At 43.7% G+C, this 19,247-nt stretch overlaps 1 protein-coding gene across 2 annotated transcripts in view; it reads left to right on the top strand.

Moving 5' to 3' along the window:
- LOC117363772 (myosin-9-like) overlaps positions 1 to 19,247 on the top strand; it is a 201,935-nt gene that overhangs the window by 155,513 nt on the left and 27,175 nt on the right. The window contains exon 15 of one of the 2 annotated variants that reach the window (XM_033952063.1): positions 4,711 to 4,790. The exons of the other annotated variant lie outside the window; for it this stretch is intronic. Within the exon in view, the coding sequence (XP_033807954.1) occupies positions 4,711 to 4,790 (80 nt within the window). The remainder of the gene's footprint in view (positions 1 to 4,710; positions 4,791 to 19,247) is intronic. 2 annotated transcript variants of the gene reach the window in all.

Genomic DNA, 19,247 nt, shown 5'->3' with positions numbered 1-19,247 from the left:
TCAGACAATGGGTGGAAAATTTGGCTTCTAAAGCCATGTTGAATAAGTTGCTCTTTAAGGGACAGGTGCTTTTTGGCAAAAGATTAGATGACCTTATGTCCAGTGTAATGGACAGGTGTCTAAGTCTCTCCCATATAGCAAACCTTAAGGGTCAAGTCATGGCTCCTTTCAAGGCTACAGATGACCTCAACATTCTTCGGTGAACTTCTCTTCATAGGTCATTTCAAGGGACTAGGCAGAGGTTTGGTGCCTCTGGACAAAACCTTGTATCAGGTGCCCATTCAGCAACCAATTCCCAAAAGCCTCAATGATGCCAAATCCCTCTCTACTCTTCATTGATAGATGGGAGACTTGCAGAGTATCAGGATGCCTGGGAATATAACATAAAAATTTATTTCTGAATTGCAATACCTTACAGTTCAATGTGATGTACAAAATTGAAGAAACCGAACAGTATCAGTGAATTACAATTTCATTACATTTCAAATACATTAACAATTCACAAGTAATTTAAAAATATTTAGAAAACAAATAAGTCTTTAAGAACTTTCTAAAACTCATGTAAGACTGGGACTTGCACAGACCAGTGGTGTCATTCCAGAGAGGTTCAAGCTCAAATTTTTTCAGCTGCCTCAATTTTTTTTCATAGACTCCCTGACCAGGAGGCCAGAGAAATCAGCCAGGGTACAAGCAATGGTGCAACAGCTGCAGCAGATCTGGGCAGTGGAAGAAGTCCTGGAGGCTTCATTGGGCTCAGGCAGATACTCTATATAGTATATACATCATTGTGCCAAAGAAAGATTCAGATGAGTGAAGGCTAATTCTGAATCTCAAGTTGGTCATTGCAGCCTTAAAAGTGCCCAAGATATGTATGGAGACAGATCAGTTATTGCCTCAGTTGCTCCTGAGAAATATCTAGCCTCTCCAGGTCTAACAGAGGCTTACTTGCATATTCTCATTTTTCAGGCTCACAGAAGGTTTCTCAGATTCCATGTGCAGGAGAAACACTCAGTTCTCAGTGCTTTTATTTGGACTTGCAACGGCACCATGCACGTTTACCAAGGTAATAGTAGTGACACAAGCACATTTGTGCAGAGCCTGTATTCAGCTTCATAGGTACTTGGATGACTGGCTCATCAGGGCTCGATTCCAGGCAGAAGGCCATAGGGGAATGACGCAAGTAGTCCGCCTCTTGCAGGAACTGGACTTGATCATCAGTTTCCAAGAGAATCATCTAGCTCCCTCGCAGTCCCTGAAGTACTTGGGGATTGTATTCAACATGGCAGAGGGTTATGTTTTTTCCTTCCTGAAGCTCGTAATCAAAAGCTGAGGCATCAGATTTTAGAGATTCTAGCGATGCCAGCCCTGACACTGTGGCATTATCTACAGTAATTGGGGTCTATGTGGCGACAATAGAGGTGGTACTGAGAATAAAAGCTCATCTCTGACCTCTCCAGAATGCACTATTGTCCTGCTGGTTGCTGCAGATGGACTCCTTTCAGATGCTTTTGGACTGGACAGTGGAAGCCTGTCAAGGTTTGTGATGGTGGCTAAGGCCAGAGACGCTGTCCAAGGGATTGCCTCTACACATAGCAATATGGGTGATCCTGACTACAGATGCCAGCCTTTATGACTGGGGAGATCATTGTAAGGTTCATTTTGCCTAAGGTGATTGGGAGCCTTCGCAGAGAACATGGTCCGTCAACAAATTGGAGTTGAGACCCATTTGAATGATGTTACAGGCCTTTCAAGAGACCCTGGAAGGGAAAGCATTCAGAGTCTTATTGGACAATGCCGCAATACCATTCTTTTCTCATTAGATATGTCTGCTGCTTTTGATCTGGCAGATCATTCTATTATACTGAATCATTTGAAAGACCTACAGATTACTGGGACAGCTCTTCAGTGTTTCAAGTTTCAAGTTTATTGGCTTTTAATATACTGACCATCAACAAGTATCTGGCCGGTTTACAATAAAAATTTGAAAGGAAAAATTAAATAAATAAATATAAAATAATGAAAGTGCACACTGAAGACATTAACTAGACAGACTTGAAGGTGAGGGAGAATGGGAAGGATGGGGGGAAAGTTACATGTTAAAAGAAGAAAGGAGAAAGAGGGAAGAGGGTAAAACAAATAGGGTGGGATCGCTATATAAAAGCGGTTGGTTGAATATAAAAAGAAGAAAAAGATGAAGAATGGAAGAAAGGGAAGAAAAAAAATAAAAATAAAAATATATAAGTATGTAAGGGAAAATCTAAACACAGGAAAAGGCATCGCTAAATAAGAAGGTCTTCAAGCTTATCTTAAATTTGTCAAGTTGATTTTTGGATCGGAGTAGCTGTGGCAGAGCATTCCACAAGGTTGGAGCTACTACTGCGAAGTTTATTTTCCTAGTGTAGAAGAAATCTTTTATAGAAGGAATTGACAAGAGTTTCTGTTCGGCTGACCTCAGGAGACGTATTGAGCGTTGTGGGATGAGGAGCTTGTCTAGGTATGAAGGCAGGTGAGAAAGTCTGATTTTGAAAATGAGCAGAATGGTTTTATAAGTGATACGGTGTGTAATGGGGAGCCAGTGTGCTTCCTTCAGAAGAGGGGTAACATGGTCAAATTTACCAGCTTTATAGATGAGTTTTATTGCTGTGTTTTGAATTAGTTGTAAGCATCGAATTTCTTTTTGAGGAAGTCCGTTATAAAGAGAGTTACAATAATCAAGGTGAGAAATAACTAGAGAATGAATTAGAATTTTGATTGCATCTGTCTCTAGGATCGAAGTTAGAGAGCGGATAAGACGAAGTTTGAAAAAGCAAATCTTAGCAACCGAGCTGATGTGATCGTGGAAAGTGAGATCTTTATCAATAGTAACTCCTAGTAATTTTATTTTTGATTCTATTTTTATAGGAATGGATTTGATGGAAATTTTTCCTGATAGAGTCTCACTGTTGTTGATTGGGAGTAGGAGACCACATGATTTGTGTAAAGCCAGTCATTAATTGTATCCAGTTTATTGTTAATGATGTTTATTTCTGAGATGTTTTGAGGTATTGATAGGATGAAGGAGTTGTATGTCATCTGCATAAGCGAAAATCTTGAATCCGATAGACTGTGCTAGGGTAAGAAGAGGAGATAGAAAGATATTGAATAATAGAGGAGATAGAATGGAGCCTTGCGGGACACCATAGGTTTGTGAAATGGAAGTAGAAGTTTCATTCTTTACATGAACTGTAAAACAGCGTTCATTAAAGTATGAAACAAACCATGAAAGAGCCTGGCCTGTAACGCCGCAATCTTTGAGTCGGTTGAGGAGGAGAGAATGGTCAATGGTGTCGAAGGCTGCAGATAGGTCGAGAGAAACAAGGAGGACCGATTTTTGATGATCATGATAGTAATGTATAGTAGAGACTAGGCCTAATAGTGGTTCTGTTCTTATTTGTCTGATCATTCTTATGCTGTTCATTATTCAGGCACTTTCTCCAGATCATAATCGCTTGAATCAGGTGTTCTCCAAGGATCTGTTTTAAGCCCTATGCTTTGTAGTATAAGTTTGTAGAAGTGAAAGAGGCTATTAGAGCCAAAAAACATCCTTTAAAGAATGGAACAAGGATCTGAATGAAAAAAATAAGAAGAAACACAAGCGCTGGCAAGTTAGATGCAAAGCATTGATAAAGACAGCTAAGAGAGAATATGAAGAGAAACTTGCAAAAGGCAAAAATTCATAACAATTTTTTTAGGTACATCAAAAGCAAAAAACCTGTGAGGGAATCTGTGGGACCGTTGGATGATCAAGGAGCAAAAGGGTTGCTCAGGGAGGATAAGGCCATAGTGGAAAGACTGAATGAATTCTTGCTTCGGTCTTTATGGAAGAAGATGTAAGAGATCTACCTGAACTGGAAATGGTGTTCAAGGGTGATGATGTGGAGGAACTGAAAAATCTCGGTGAATCTGGAAGATGTACTAAGCCAAATCAACAAGTTAAAATGTGATAAATTGCCAAGACTGGATGGTATACATCCCAAGGTACTAAAAGAACTCAAACGTGAAATTGCTGACCTGCTGTTAGTGATCTGTAACCTGTCACTAAAATCGTCTGTAGTACTTGAAGATTGGAGGGTGGCCAATGTTAATGCTGATTTTTAAAAAGGGCTCCAGGGGAGATCTGGGAAATTAGACTGGTAAGCCTCACTTCGGTGTGGGCAAAATGGTAGAAACAACTATAAAAAATAAAATTGTGGAATACTTAGACAAATATGATTTAATGAGACAGAGTCAGCATGGGTTGTACATCCCACTTGTGTATTCTTCTCCAAGTATGTATCTTGGATGCCATTCAGCCCTTTGGGCCTTGAAGAATGCTGTATGGTATGTTCTACAGGGGTACTACCTGAGCTCCTTTGATACTTATGTTGGCTGTTAGTTGTTCATTGATTGTTCAACTGTTATTATGTTTGACAGAACAGCTTATTAGTTTGGGGAGTTTCCCATTTTCCCTTACTTCACATAATTTCGATGGAGCTCTTGCTTGTTAACTGTAGGTGGCAGTAGAGCTCCCAATAAAGTAGGAGATCACAGAAAATTCCGGATTCCTACTGCATTTGGTTCGCGGCCATGAGAAGATAACCTACTTGTCCAGAATGACACACCTATCTACTGGAAAAGCTATCATCAAGGTAAGGACATAATCTCTTTATTGGTATGCCTTGTTTGTTATAGATCTGACAGAGAAACTGAAGTCAGTGGACATCTCCACTAACATGAAAAAGAAGACAATAGTAAAGCTGACAAAGGTCAAGGTAAGCTGAAGTTCTGTACCTAACTTCATTATTAAGCTGAACTGCAATAATCACTTTAGATGAAATATTCAAGGAAAAATGAAAATTACTACATTGCTTTAAGAAAATAATTTCTGAAAGAGTTCTGAAATTAAAATGAAATTGGGCTAAATTCTCAAATACTTGAATGTCTTTTACACATGTACAAATAGTTAATCTGCCAAAACCAGATATATCTGGGTAAGTGGTTTTCTATAAAAACTGCTAGGTATATTTTAAAAGATCCAGATGTCTAACTACAAGTTCCAGTGCTGGGCGCCTAACTTAGAAGTCTTTTTACTAAAGAGCCCTAAGCTTGTAGTGTTGTACCATCAGTGTTGTAGAGTAACTAAGTAAATGTAACTAGTTACTGTACTTAAGTAAAATTTTGCTACTCTTACTTATAAAGAAGTAAAGAACATTTGCTATATTTACTTTTACTAAATTAATAATTTCACCAGTTTTCACTACTTTTGCCTAGTTACATCTGATGCTTGAAGTTAAAGTTAAAGTGGAAGGAATATACAAATGTCAGTTCTTCAGTAAACCAAATGACATGGAACAGTATTTAGCTATTGCAAACCTCGTCACACAAACAATGGATCATGTCATCTTAAATTTTGTTGTTCAGTGAATATAGTCTATGAGAACAGTGGAGTTGCTTATGTTTGAACTACCGTAGTTACTATTCTCCAATCAAAGTGAACAGTGATGAGTTGCTTCAATTTGAAGCAGAGATGAAGTTGAGGCTGGTTGCAGTTCTTGGTAAACAGATGTATATCTTTATCACAACAGACTGGTGACATTTCATGGAAAATTTTATATTGGGGTCATGTCTACTAAATTGATAGTCTTTAGAGAGAATATCTGCTATTATCCTAGGGCAAACAGGCAGCCTATTCTCACATGTGGGTGATATCATCCACGGAGCCCAGACGCAGACAGCCTTGCAAGCAGACTTGCTTGTAGAAAACTCAGAAGTTTCGAGTCTGCCACACAGCGCATGCACAAGTGACTTCCCGCCCAGCACAGGGTGCGTCTCGTCAGTTCTCAGTTTTCCGCAGAGCTGAGAAGTCAGTCTTTGATGCTCTGCGCTGAACTTAATTCGCTTCATGCCCAAGGGTACTCAAAGAGCTAAGGAACGAAATAGCGGAACCACTTCGCCAAATATGTAACCTATCCTTAAAAACTGGGGAGATACCGGAGGACTGGAAAATAGCAAATGTCACACCCATCTTTAAAAAGGGTTCAAGGGGTGACCCAGGAAACTACAGGCCGATGAGCTTGACCTCGGTTCCGGGAAATATGATGGAAGCACTGATTAAGGACAGCATCTGTGAACACTTAGAAAACAATGGACAGCAGAAGGCGAGCCAGCACGGCTTCTGCAAGGAAAGGTCGTGCCTCACAAACTTACTGTACTTCTTTGAGGGAATAAACAGTCAAATGGATAAAGGGGAATCCATAGACATCATTTACCTTGACTTCCAAAAAGCCTTCGACAAGGTACCCCACGAACGGCTGCTTAAGAAGCTGTGGAACCACGGGGTGCAAGGGGATGTCCACCGATGGATCAAAAACTGGCTGGCAGGCAGGAAACAGAGGGTTGGAGTAAAGGGCCACTACTCAGACTGGCTATGGGTCACGAGCAGAGTCCCGCAGGAGTCGGTGCTGGGACCGCTCCTATTCAATATATTTATTAACGACCTGGAGGCGGGAACAAAATGTGAGGTTATAAAATTTGCGGATGACACCAAACTCTGCAGCAGGGTTAGGACCGTGGAAGACTGCGAGGACCTGCAAAGGGACCTAACGATACTAGAAGAGTGGGCAAAAAAGTGGCAAATGAGCTTTAACATAGAGAAATGCAAGGTCATGCATGTAGGGAAAAAGAACCCGATGTTCAGCTACAAAATGGGGGGATCACTGCTAGGGATAAGTAACCTTGAATGAGACCTGGGTTTGATGGTAGACACAACATTGAAGGCGTCAGCACAATGTGCGACGGCCTCAAGGAAAGCAAACCAAATGTTGGGTATCATTAAGAAGGGTATCACGGCCAGGACGAAGGAAGTCATCTTGCCACTGTATCGTGCAATGGTGCGCCCGCATCTGGAGTATTGTGTCCAGTACTGGTCGCCGTACCTCAAGAAGGACATGGCAGTACTTGAGGGAGTTCAGAGAAGAGCGACTAAACTGATAAGGGGTATGGAAAACTTCTCATATGCTGACAGGTTGAAAAAGCTAGGGCTATTCTTCCTGGAAAAGCGGAGACTTAGAGGAGACATGATAGAAACCTTCAAAATCCTGAAGGGCATAGAAAAGATAGACAGGGACAGATTCTTCACACTGTGGGGAACCACAAGTACAAGGGGGCACTCAGAGAAATTAAAAGGGGGCAGGTTTAGAACAAACGCTAGGAAGTTCTTTTTCACCCAGAGGGTGGTGGACATATGGAACGCGCTTCCGGAGGCCGTGATAGGCCTGAGCACATTACAGGGCTTCAAAGCAGGTTTGGATAGGTTCCTAGAGGATAAGGGGATTGAGGGGTACAGATAGAAGTTGAGGTAGGTTATAGGAATAGTCAGGGACCATTGCACAGGTGATGGGCCTGGAGGGCCGCCGCGGGAGCGGACCACTGGTCTGACCCAGCGGAGGCAAATTCTTATGTTCTTATGTTCTCTCACCGCAGCTTGTGTTTTATTTTACTTCTTACCATGTTGCTGTGCTTTTCTTTTAGTCTTTATTTTTTTAAAAAAAGAAAAAAAGTTAATTTTTTCATCGAGTGACTGGCGTGGCCTGTCGCACGTCCTCAGCCTGCGGGCTTTGACTTTGCGGCGGCTATCTTTCCTTCTATGTCCCGGCCGGTCACGGGCTTCAAGAAGTGTAGCCAGTGCCAGCGTGCGATCTCCCTCACTGACCCAAACCGCTGGTGTCTTCAGTGTCTGGGGCCTGATCATTGCCCGGAGTCATGTGTTTGCTGTGCTACTCTTCAACCTCTAGCCCTGAAACATTGTTGAGTTCAAGTGGGGAAGATTTTCAGTATGGAAACCTCGGCTGCACCCTTGACCTCGACCTCCAATTTGGTCCGGCCTGCTACGGGGTCCTATTGCCTCCTCGACCTCGACTCTCAACAGACCTTCCTCGTTTGGAACATCCTCGACCTCGAGTAAATCTCCAAGTCTTCTCCTGAGCTTCCCTCAGGTCAGATACCTTAGCAGATAGTTCTAGCGGTGGTCCTCAAGCTACCCAAACATCATTCTTCCAAGTCGAAGCATTCTTCATCTTCGACCTCGGAGCCGTTAGCCTCAGCAAGTGGTCCAGTGACTCGGATCCACAATTGCAGGCTACTATCCAGATCATTTTAGAGCGGGAATTTGTTCAGTTACTGACCAAATATAGTCCTGTCTCGACTCTGCTTCCTGCAGTCCAGCCTGCGCACTCAGCAGGCTCACAAGAGGTTGAGTCCTTGCCTGTGCCTCGAGCTGAATCTACACACTCTGCAGAGTTGAGTCTTTGCCTCGAGCTGAATCTACACACTCTATGCAAGGAGTCGAGTCTTTGCGAGTGTCTGGTCTAGAATCTTCACACTCTATGCAAGGAGTCGAGTCTTTGCGAGTGTCTCAACTGGAATCTTCACACTCTATGCAAGGAGTCGAGTCTTTGCGAGTGTCTCAACTGGAATCTTCACACTCTATGCAGGGAGTCGAGTCTTTGCAAGTGCCTGGTCTGGAATCTTCACACTCTATGCAAGGAGTCAAGTCTTTGCGAGTGTCTCGTCTGGAATCCTCTATGCAAGGAGCCGAGTCTTTGGGAGTGCTTCGAGATTCCTCGATTCAAACCAGAGTCTATAGGACTTCGATCTATAGCTTCTAGCCCTATATCCTCATTTAAGGCATTGCCCGTTTTGAGGCATAGGGCAAAGTCTCCTCGACCTCGTACGAGAACTGCTTCCAGGCAGCACTTTCACGGCCAGTCGAGACCCTCATTGAGGCATTCATCAAGGCATAGGTCCTCCTCCAGAGAGAATCCTTCCTCGTCCAGGCCTTCCAGTTCTTCGAGGCCTCCAACTCCTCGAGAAAAGACACTAGTAGCAGAACTTGAGGGCTCAGCTGATTCCAGTGCCTCGCCCCAGTCTGTTTATTCGCTGGGATAGCAGTACTCCAGAGAGGCCTCACCTTCGTTTTCTACTTGAAGTGCCTCAAGGTCATCGAGTCCCTCTCGAGGTCATGCTCTGGTGGATCAATTGTCCTTTTCATCCTTCCTTCGTCAAATGGCTGAGGACCTGGATCTTAAATTGGACGCTGGTTCTAAGTACTCTAAGGAGTATTTAGAGAAAATGAGTATGCCTAACCTACTGTTTTAGCCTTTATGACTTATCTATCCTATACTTATTGTAGTTCCTTCCCAACTGCCCTATTGTTGCAGTATGTTTTGAGTAAGTCATTTGTCTTCCCTGTTTTAATATGTTTAATTTGTTTTTGTGTAATTTTATTATGTTAACCACTTAGAAGTTGGATTAAGCGGTCAAACAAATTTTTAATAAACTTGTAACTTGAAACTAGAGAGTCTCTCAAACTTCCTCTGAATAGACTTCTTTCTCAGACTTTCAAACAAAACCTGGAGACTCCTTATGCCATTCCTGCTATTCCAGGTAAGCTGGAATCGAGGTATAGAACTATACATTGCAAGGGCTTTGAGAACTCCCAACTATCTCATCAGTCCCTTCTTGTGGAATCTTCCTTAAACAGTCATCTTTCTAGGGTCTATGCTACCGTACCTCCTGGCAGAGAGGGCAGAACCATAGACAAGTTTGGCCATCATCTTTATCAAAAATCGATGATGGCCTCCAGGGTTTTAAATTATAATTTTATCTTTACTACTTATTTCAAGTATTTTATTGATATACTCCCTGGTTTTTCTAAAGACCTTGGTCAACACAGGTTTTTAGAGTTCCAACGAGTCATTGCTATCTTGGCGCAACTCAGGTTGCACCTTCTTCAGTCCTCTTATAATGCCTTTGAACTATCCTCGAGGGTCACTGCTTTCTCATTAGCGATGCGCCGCCTTGCCTGGCTTCGCACCATTGATATTGTGGTATGCGAGACAAGCCTGCTAAGATTGGGCCTAGTACAAACCCCATGCCTAGAGCAGGTAATCCCTAAGATGTTCAAGATAAAGAACATTTTGCCTTCTTGCCTGACTTTCCCACTAAATCCAGCTGAGGGAGCTTAGGGGTTGAATTCCAGACTTCCCCTCCCCCTCACCTTCCCAAGGTGGATGACCGGAAATGCTTTGCACCTGGGAAGGTTGGGCGGGGCTGTAAGTTGCTTAACCTCAGAGCTGGGCAGTTGGAAAGGCAGAGGGAGAACTGGAGAGCAGGAGAAAGGTCACAGGAACAGCACTGGCAGTCTAGCTCAGGACTGAGAGCTCTGCAAGATCTTCAAAGCCCAGAATGCATGGAGATCACTGAAGCTGATACTGACCTGACTCCTGACATCTCTGCAATTCCACAAGCCATGGAGTTGGGGCCGGAACCGTGCTCAGAGGTACCGCTGGAAACACAACCCATGGAAATATGTTACTCCATGCCAAGTAAGGAAACTACCTATTGAAGATTTCCATTGCTAAGGAGTTTGCTGAACTGTTTTGTTTTTTTTTCTTTTTGGGTAAAGCTGTGCTTTGTTCTCCCTTTCAAGTTGATGCAGGGAAGCACAGACTCTTGTGACTGAATGAACCTAAGTACATTTGTTGGTTATGCTTGTTCCTGTTCTGGAGAAAATAATCCTTTTTCCAGCCAGTGTGGTGGGGGGATTTAGCCCCACGTTTTTGAGGTGGGATTGAGGGCTCGTTTGTGTAGCAAATATTTCAACACGTGGAGCACACCACCTGGCCAGCATTTCCATTTGCTGCAGGAGCACAGTGCTGTGTCACTGATCTGTAGACCAGTTTCTATGAAAAGGAAGAGACTGTTTATTTTGGTTAGTTTTATTTTGGTAAGAACTTTAAAGCTGAGACTCATGAATACAGAGTCCTTCTCACTTTACCTGTGGGTTTGAACTTTAAATCAGATAATATTGAAATTGAGTTTTTGAAGACTGCATGATTTTTGTTTGGAATCCTGATGAAAAGTTTGTTTTTGTTTCTTGTTTACTGCTATGCAGCAGAATAAAGTACATTCCTGATTTGCAAGAAAACTTACCTGACTTTTGGCAAAATCCTTGCTCTAAACCTGGTGTCTTTTTCTTTCCTTGTGGAGCCTTCCGCGGCTCACAAGGATACAAATCTTGCTCCCGCAGTCCAGGACCCATTGCCCTGAGAGTGCGGGTTTCAAGTTTCAAGTTTATTTAACTCTTGATATATCGCCTATTTAGACATTCTAAGCGATGTACATAATATAATAAAACATAGAAACATTAATATACTTTAAAAACAGCAAATTTCAATAATGACTAACAAGAAAGCGAGGAAAAAGGGGACAAAGTTACAATAAGGGCATAGGAAAAAAGGGAAAAAACAAAAGGTTGGGTAAATAGTTACAAGGCACTCTTTATGAATATTAATTTAGATCAAGTAGATACATTAAAATTTTAGAGGTCATAGGCGTCCCTAAACAAATAAGATTTTAAAAGTTTTTTAAAGGCTGAGGTATCATGTTCCATTCTAATATACTGAGGAAGGGAGTTCCATGATTGTGGGCCTGCTACAGTAAAGATGTCTGCTCTTCTCGTACCGATGATTTTTAGAGAGGGGATAGTTAGTAAGTGACAATATGGATCCCAACATTCAGGATCGTCTGGCCAATATTCCTTGTGAAGGCAATGACCTCTTTGAATCCATAGAGGCCGCCACCAAGAAGTTATCTGAGCATGAGAAATCCTTTGCTTCCATCATCAGATCAAAACCTAAGCCAGCTCCTCCTAAACCTTCTCGACCTCTTCCATCCTATCAGAGGCGTTATTCTCCGAGGGCAGCTCCTTGCACTCGAGCACCCCCAAGAAACAAAAACAGCAGAAGCAACAGAAACCTCAGCCTTCTGCTACACCAAAGGCTTCTCAGCCTTTTTGACTATCTAAAATAGAGCATAACCTCCATCGTTCTGCCTCTGTCCTCCCCTCTTCCCAAAAGAGGTCGTCTCCATCATTTTTACCATTGATGGGAGACCATTACATCCGACTTCTAGGTTCTGTCAGTCAGGGAAGGATACTCTCTTCATTTTGCTCAGATTCCAACAGAGCGTCCTCCAAGAGAGTATCCTTTGAATCCATCCCAGACCACCCTTCTTCTTCGTATCCGTGCCAAGGAAGTTCCCTTGGAACAGCAGAACAGGGGGTTTTACTCCCATTACTTCCTAGTTCCGAAGAAGATGGGCAATCTAAGGCCTATATTGGATTTCAGTGCCCTCAACAAATTTTTGGTCAAAGAAAAGTTTTGCATGTTGTCCCTGGCATCTTTATATTTCCTTCTAGATCAGAACGATTGGTTATGTTCTCTAGATCTCAAAGAGGCTTTCACTCACATTCCCATTCATCCAGCCTCCCATCAGTACCTCAGATTTCGGGTGGGGAATCTGCATTTTCAGTACAGAGTGCTGCCCTTCGGCCTGGCATCATCTCCTAGAGTGTTCACCAAGTCCCTAATGGTGGTTGCAGCAGCTCTGTGGAACCATGGTCTCTAGGTGTTCCGCTACCTGGATGACTGGCTCATCAAAGATTCAACATCTCAGGGGGTTATTGTAGCGACCCAACAGACTACGTGGTTCCTACAAAGCTTGGGATTCAAAATCAACTTTCCCAAATCCCATCTTCAGCCCTCTCAGAATCTGCAGTTCATTGGAGCTGTTCTGGACACCATCCAACTCAGAGCATTCCCTCCTCAACAACATCTGGGTGCTCTTCTTCAGCTTTGCCACAAAATGTCTTCCCTTTCTTCACTCTCAGTGAGACACATGATAATAATAATAATAACAACAGTTTATATACCGCAGGACCGTGAAGTTCTATGCGGTTTACAATGAATTAGAAAGATTCTACAAATTGAATGGAACATTCATAGTTAGAGATTAGTGGTTAACAGTTTACAAGATCAGATTTGGGGGTGGGATTGTGATGGGGTCTATTGTCCAGATTCGTTACCTAGGTATTTCGAGAACAGGTATGTTTTTAGGTGTTTCCTAAATTCACCATAGTTGTTTGTGTGTGTAATTAGTTTTTCCAGGTCTTTGCCCCATAAGGCTGCTTGATACGATAGAAGTTGTTGATGATGTCTCTTAAATTTGCATCCTCTAGCCGGTGGGGAAACGAACTTCAGGTGTGTTTTTCTCTTATGTCTATTGGTTGAGAAGGAGAAGAGGTCAGTTATATATTTAGGGGCTAGACCAGATAGTACCTTGAAGCAGAGACATCCCAGCTTGAACTTCGCACGTGCCTCCATTGGCAGCCAGTGCAGGAGTCGGTAGTAAGGGGTTATGTGATCGGACTTATTCAATCCGAAGATCAACCTGACTGCTGCATTTTGTATCAGTTGTAGTCTCTGCATTTGCTTCCGGGAGATTGCCAGATGGGCAATATTACAATAATCAAAGTGGCTTAGTATTAGGGATTGTATCAGAATTCTGAATGCTGAAGCGTCGAAGTATGCTCTAATGGACCTAAGTTTCCAGAGAGTAAAAAACCCCTTTCTGACTAGGGAGTCCACATTGTCTTTCATGGTTAGACCTTGGTCCAGTATTACCCTCAGAACCTTCATTGTAGGTTGAATAGGGTAGTTGAGATTGTTAATGCGTAGTGGTGTTGTGGTGACAGGTGGGTGTGGCGAGGCTATAAAGAATTTAGTTTTATCAATTAAGCTTCAGTCTGAATTCTGTGGTCCATTGTTCCATCAGGTTTAGTGCTTCTGTTGCCGTGGGGGTGATTTCGGAGGGAGAAGTATTGAACGGGATAATGATGGTATTACTCGGTCACATGGCCTCGACCGTTCACATGACTCCTTTTGCCAGATTTCACCTCAGAATTCCTCAGTAGACCCTGGCATCTCAGTGGGCACAGGCTTGCGACCCACTCTCTCAACACATTGCAGTCACTCCTTCGTTGAGACAGTCTCTCTACTGGTGGATGCTCTCTTCCAATCTCTCCAGAGGTTTACGGTTTCAGACACCCCCTCATCAGAAGGTCATCGTGACAGATTCCTTGACCTACGCTTGGGGGGTTCATCTTGATGGTCTCCGTACTCAAGGCCGCTGGTCCAGCATAGATCGTCAGTGTCATATCAATCTGTTGGAACTCAGAGCGATCTTCAATGCTCTCAAAGCTCTTTAATATCTTCTTCATGACCTTGTAGTCTTTATTTGGACAGGCAATCAGGTCGCCATGTACTACATCAACAAGCAGGGAGGAACAGGATCTCTCCCTCTTTGTCAAGAAGCTCAAAAGGTGTGGGACTGGGCTATCCATCACAACACCTTCATGAAAGCAGTCTACATTCAAGGAGAGAAAAACTGTTTGGTGGACAAATTGGATCATCTTCTGCAACCTCCTCGCCTCTTCATCACATTTTTTCTCAGTGGGGAACTCCTCAAATAGATCTCTTTGCATCTCCCCACAACCACAAACTGCCTCAGTTCTACTCCAGGATATACTCTCCTCATCGCCTCAAGGCAGATGCTTTTCTTCTGGAATGGACAGATCTTTTCCTGTATGCGTTCTCTCCATTCCCTCTCATTCTCAAAACTCTTGTCAAGCTCAAGAACAATCATGCCACCATGATTCTAATAGCTCCTCGATGGCCCAGGCAACCCTGGTTCTACCTTCTACTACAGCTCAGCCGCAGGGAGCCATTCCTTCTACCAGTTTTTCCATCTCTGCTTACACAGAGTCAAGGATCTCTTCATCCCAACCTGCAGTCTCTACACCTGACAGCTCGGTACCTCTTGACATAACTCCTCTTCAGTTTTCTTAACCTGTTTGGGATGTTTTAGAGCAGGGGTGTCCAACCTTTTGGCTTCCCTGGGCCGCATTGCATGAAAAAAATGTTTCTGGGGCTGCGCAAACGCTGCAGCAACACAGAGGAGGGAGCCGGCAAGACAGTAAACACCCGGGGGCATCAGAGGAAAACATTGCATCACCCTCGGCTGGGGCCGCACAAAATACTTCACGGGGCTGCAAGTTGGACACCCCTGTTTTAGAGGCTTCCAGAAAGCCTGCCACTAGACAATGCTACCACCAAAAATGGACTAGATTTTCTACGTGGTGCATCTCTCATAACAAGGAGCCTAGAGATACCTCCTTGTCTTCCGTCTTGGATTATCTGCTGCACTTATCTACCTCTGTCCTCAAGCCTACATCCATTTGAGTCCATCTTAGTGCAATTGCTGCGTTCTATCAGCCTATCGAAGGGAAACCCATTTCTGCTCATTCTGTGGTTTCCAAATTCATGAAAGGACTTTTCAATGTCAAACCTCCTCTCAAACTGCCTCCAGTGGTTTGGGATCTCAATGTTGTTCTTGCTCAATTGATGAAGCCTCCTTTTGAACCAATGGATATGGCTCATCTGAAATATCTCACTTGGAAAGTGGTGTTTCTCATTGCCCTCACATCTGCTTGAAGAGTCGGTGAGTTGCAAGCTTTAGTTGCTGATCCACCTTTCACAGTTTTCCATCATGACAAGGTGGTCCTCCGTACTCATCCTAAATTCTTACCTAAGTGGTTTCAGAATTTCATCTCAATCAATCCATTGTACTTCCAGTGTTTTTTTCCAAGACCTCATTCTCATCCTGAAGAATCAGCTCTTAATACCCTGGACTGTAAACGTGCTTTGGTCTTCTACTTGGAATGCACCAAACCACACAGATCTGCTCCTCAACTTTTTGTCTCATTCGATCCAAATATGTTGGGACATCCAATTTCTAAACGAACCATCTCTTTCTGCTATGCTCAGGCTGGACTGCATCTACAGAGTTGAGTCACAGCCCACAAAGTCAGAGCCATAGCGGCTTCACTAGCTTTCCTCAGATCCACTCCTATTGAGGCCATTTGCAAAGCTGCCACCTGGTCCTCGGTTTATACTTTCACCTCTCATTATTGTCTGGACCTGGTCCTCGGTTTATACTTTCACCTCTCATTATTGTCTGGATGTTTTCTCCAGACGGGATGGCCATTTTGGCCAGAGAGTATTACAAAATTTATTCTCCTAAGTTGCCAACATTCCCACCATCCCATCCTGGTTAGCTTGGAGGTCATCCACATGTGAGAATAGGCTGCCTGCTTGTCCTGGGATAAAGCACAGTTACTTCCCGTAACAGGTGTTATCCAGGGGCAGCAGGCAGCTATTCTCACAACCCACCCACCTCCCCTGGTTGGCTTCTCTGCTCGCTATTTGAACTGAGGAGATGCGCCCTGTGCTGGGTGAGAAGGCACTCATGCATGCGTGGTGCGACAGACTCAAAACTTCTGAGTTTTCTACAAGCAAGACTTCTTGTGAGGCTGTCCACATCTGGGCTCTGTGGATGACGTCACCCATATGTCAGAATAGCTGCCTACCTGAATAACACCTGTTACGGTAAGTAACTGTGCTGTCTAGCCCCAAGACTGAAGGATTTCCATATATTTGACATACTTGCATTAGTTCACAAAGATATTAAAGAGTTTGCCATCAGATGAAAAATTGTTAACAATAGACAACGATTCCAACTTGGTGAAAACCTTTTCTGTAGTTGGCCAGCGTGATGATGATTTACAAGAATGAAGATGCAAGTAATAAATTAGACTGCACAGCTTCTAATGTAGATTATAATGACGGTGATGAAGTATTCTTCACTTTACTATACAAAATCAAGCTTTCAGGCAGAGATTCCTTTGATAAATATCAGCCAAAAGATATCAGTTATTTCTAGTGTGACAGACTCTATTCTTCAACCTGTGGGTGCTCAATTTCTTCTCATGAGAATTCTTGTAGGGAGATTCATTAGTATTCTTTTGCTCCGCCTCCTATCGGGCTGTCCTCCTATTCCTCAGTTGGCTCTCTACAAGTGAGATGGTAGGAGCCTGTCTTTTATAAATTAAATTGCTGTTTGCGAGGCTTTTCAGTGGTGCAGCGGATCCCACTCTTGGGACAGCTCAGGCTGTGGGAGAGCACAGACTCTGAGGTCAAGGTCTACTTCCAAGGGGCAGACTGCTTTGCAATGCACTCACTTGGACAGCCTGCACTAACAGTTTGGTAGCTCAGATACTGTTCTCTTGGGAGCAAAGCTCACCCCAGGTTCATCCGCCCTGGGCTTGAGCGCAGGCCTCCACACATCCGAAGGAGGTTATTGTTCTATAGGGGAATGTGGGCAGAGATCACAGACCGCTGGGTTCTGGACATTATACAGGAAAGGTTCAAGCTCGAGTTCTTCCGTCCCTCCTGGACCTTTTCTAGACTTTCTGGCTGGGAAGCCGGAAAAAGAGGCCAAAGTCAGAGGAACATTGCAAAGGTTGCTGGATCTGGAAGCCATAGCACCCATATCGGAGGAAGACTTGGGCTCCAGTAGATACTCAATATACTTCATAGTGCCCAAGAAAGGCTCAGAACTGGAGGCTGATTCTAGACCTCAAAGCAGTAAATGCAGCTCTCAAGATACCCTGTTTCTGGATGGAAATGCTGTGGCCAATGATTGCTTCAGTGGCACCAGGAGAATTTCTCACTGTCCTGTATTTGATGGAGGCATTTCTGCTCATTTCCATTTTTCCAGAGCACAGAAAATTTTGCATTTCCATGTGCTGGAGCAACACTTACAGTTCGTGGCCTTGCCTCTCGGGCTGGCCACAGCACTACAGACCTTCATCAAAGGTAATGGTGGTGGTTGTAGCACACCTGCATAGAGCAGGCATACAAATACATCTATATCTGGATGTTTGGCTAATAAGAACCCAGCCCAAATCCAAAGGCAAAGAGTGATTGAATTGCTGCAGAAGCTGGGTTGGATGGTCTACTTCCGGAAATGCCACCAAGAACCAATGCAGATCGTGGAGTATCTAGGAGTCTAGTTTGACACAAGGGAGATCAAAGTTTTCTTCCTGGAAGCCCGCAGAGAGAAGCTTCTGCATCAGATATGGAAGTTTAGGAGCAAGACTGGTCAGACGGCCTAGCATTATTTACAGGTGCTGGGATCAACAGTTGCGACTATAGACTTAGTTTCCTGGGAAAGGGCACATTTGCATCTGCTCTAGGATGCACTCTTCCTATGATGGTGCCCGCAGAGGGATGCACTCCAGTGGCAGCTGCCTTGGACAGCAGAAGCTCGTTGCAGTCTAGCCTGGTGGTTAGAGCCTTAGTCTCTCACCAGGGGAGTTATGCTTCACATATCTACATGGGTGATCCTGATGATGGACACCAGCTTATATGGCTGGGAGGGGGGCACTTCGTGAGGGGTGTCCAATTCAGGGATGCTAGACCCATTCTTAGAGAAAGTGGTTGATCAACCGCTTGGAACTTTGAGCCATCTGCTTGGCACTTCAGGCATTTGGGAGCGTGCTGCAGAACAAAGCAGTATGAGATTTCTCAGACAACACAACAGCAGTAATCCATGTTAATTGACAAGGGTTCACCAAGAGTGCTACTTTGCGCTTGGGAAGCCTAGATACTGTTTTGATAGGCGGAGGTCCATCTTTTGGTGCTCCTGGCAGCACATGTGGCAGTAGTAGACAATGTGCAAGTGGATTTTCTCAGCCAGAAAACTCTAGATCCCGGAGAGTGGTCTCAGGAAGCCTTCACCCACATTGTGAATCAGTGGGGGCACCCAAAATTCGATCTAATGGCATTGGCAGCCAACAAGGAGACAGCTTGGTTCTTCATTCAAAGATAATGAGCCAGGAACTGGGTATCCTGGTGGAATCCTGGCCAAAGGTGGATCTTCTTTATGCCTTCCCTCTGTGGCCCATGTTAGACAGACTTTGCCCAAGATCATGGCGCACCAAGGGCTGGTGATCTAGTAGCACCAGATTGGCCGAGACAACTGTGGTATGCAGATCTGGTCCATCTACAAAGAGATCAAGGTCTCAGACTTCCATGTCATCCCCGGCTGCTCACACAGGGCCCAATTACCTTGCAGAATACAGAATGCTTTGGTCTTTTGGCATAGTTCTTGAGCATGTGGTGCTAAAGCATAAAGGCTATTTGAACAGAGTGATCTCCACCCTTCTAAGATATAGGAAGAAGGCAACTATAGCAACTATAGCCTCATATGCAAAAGCCTGGAAGTGCTTTCAAGCTTGGTGTATTCAGAGGAGTGAGGACCCAAGCTCGATGCTGATCTGTGGTGCTTTGGATAAGTTTTCTAATACTGTACTTCTAGTAAATCTGATTTTGAATTAATAATAAAAGCAAAATTTAGTCTAATCTTAATTGGTGAGAAGGAGGTATGATATAAATGATTATATGGTACTAACCAATACAGGATATGGA

Source organism: Geotrypetes seraphini, chromosome 7 (genome assembly GCF_902459505.1).
Source record: "Geotrypetes seraphini chromosome 7, aGeoSer1.1, whole genome shotgun sequence".
Taxonomy (NCBI): Eukaryota; Metazoa; Chordata; class Amphibia; order Gymnophiona; family Dermophiidae; genus Geotrypetes; species Geotrypetes seraphini.
The sequence above is the reverse complement of the archived record's forward strand: the minus strand, read 5'-3'. Positions and strand labels throughout refer to the sequence as shown.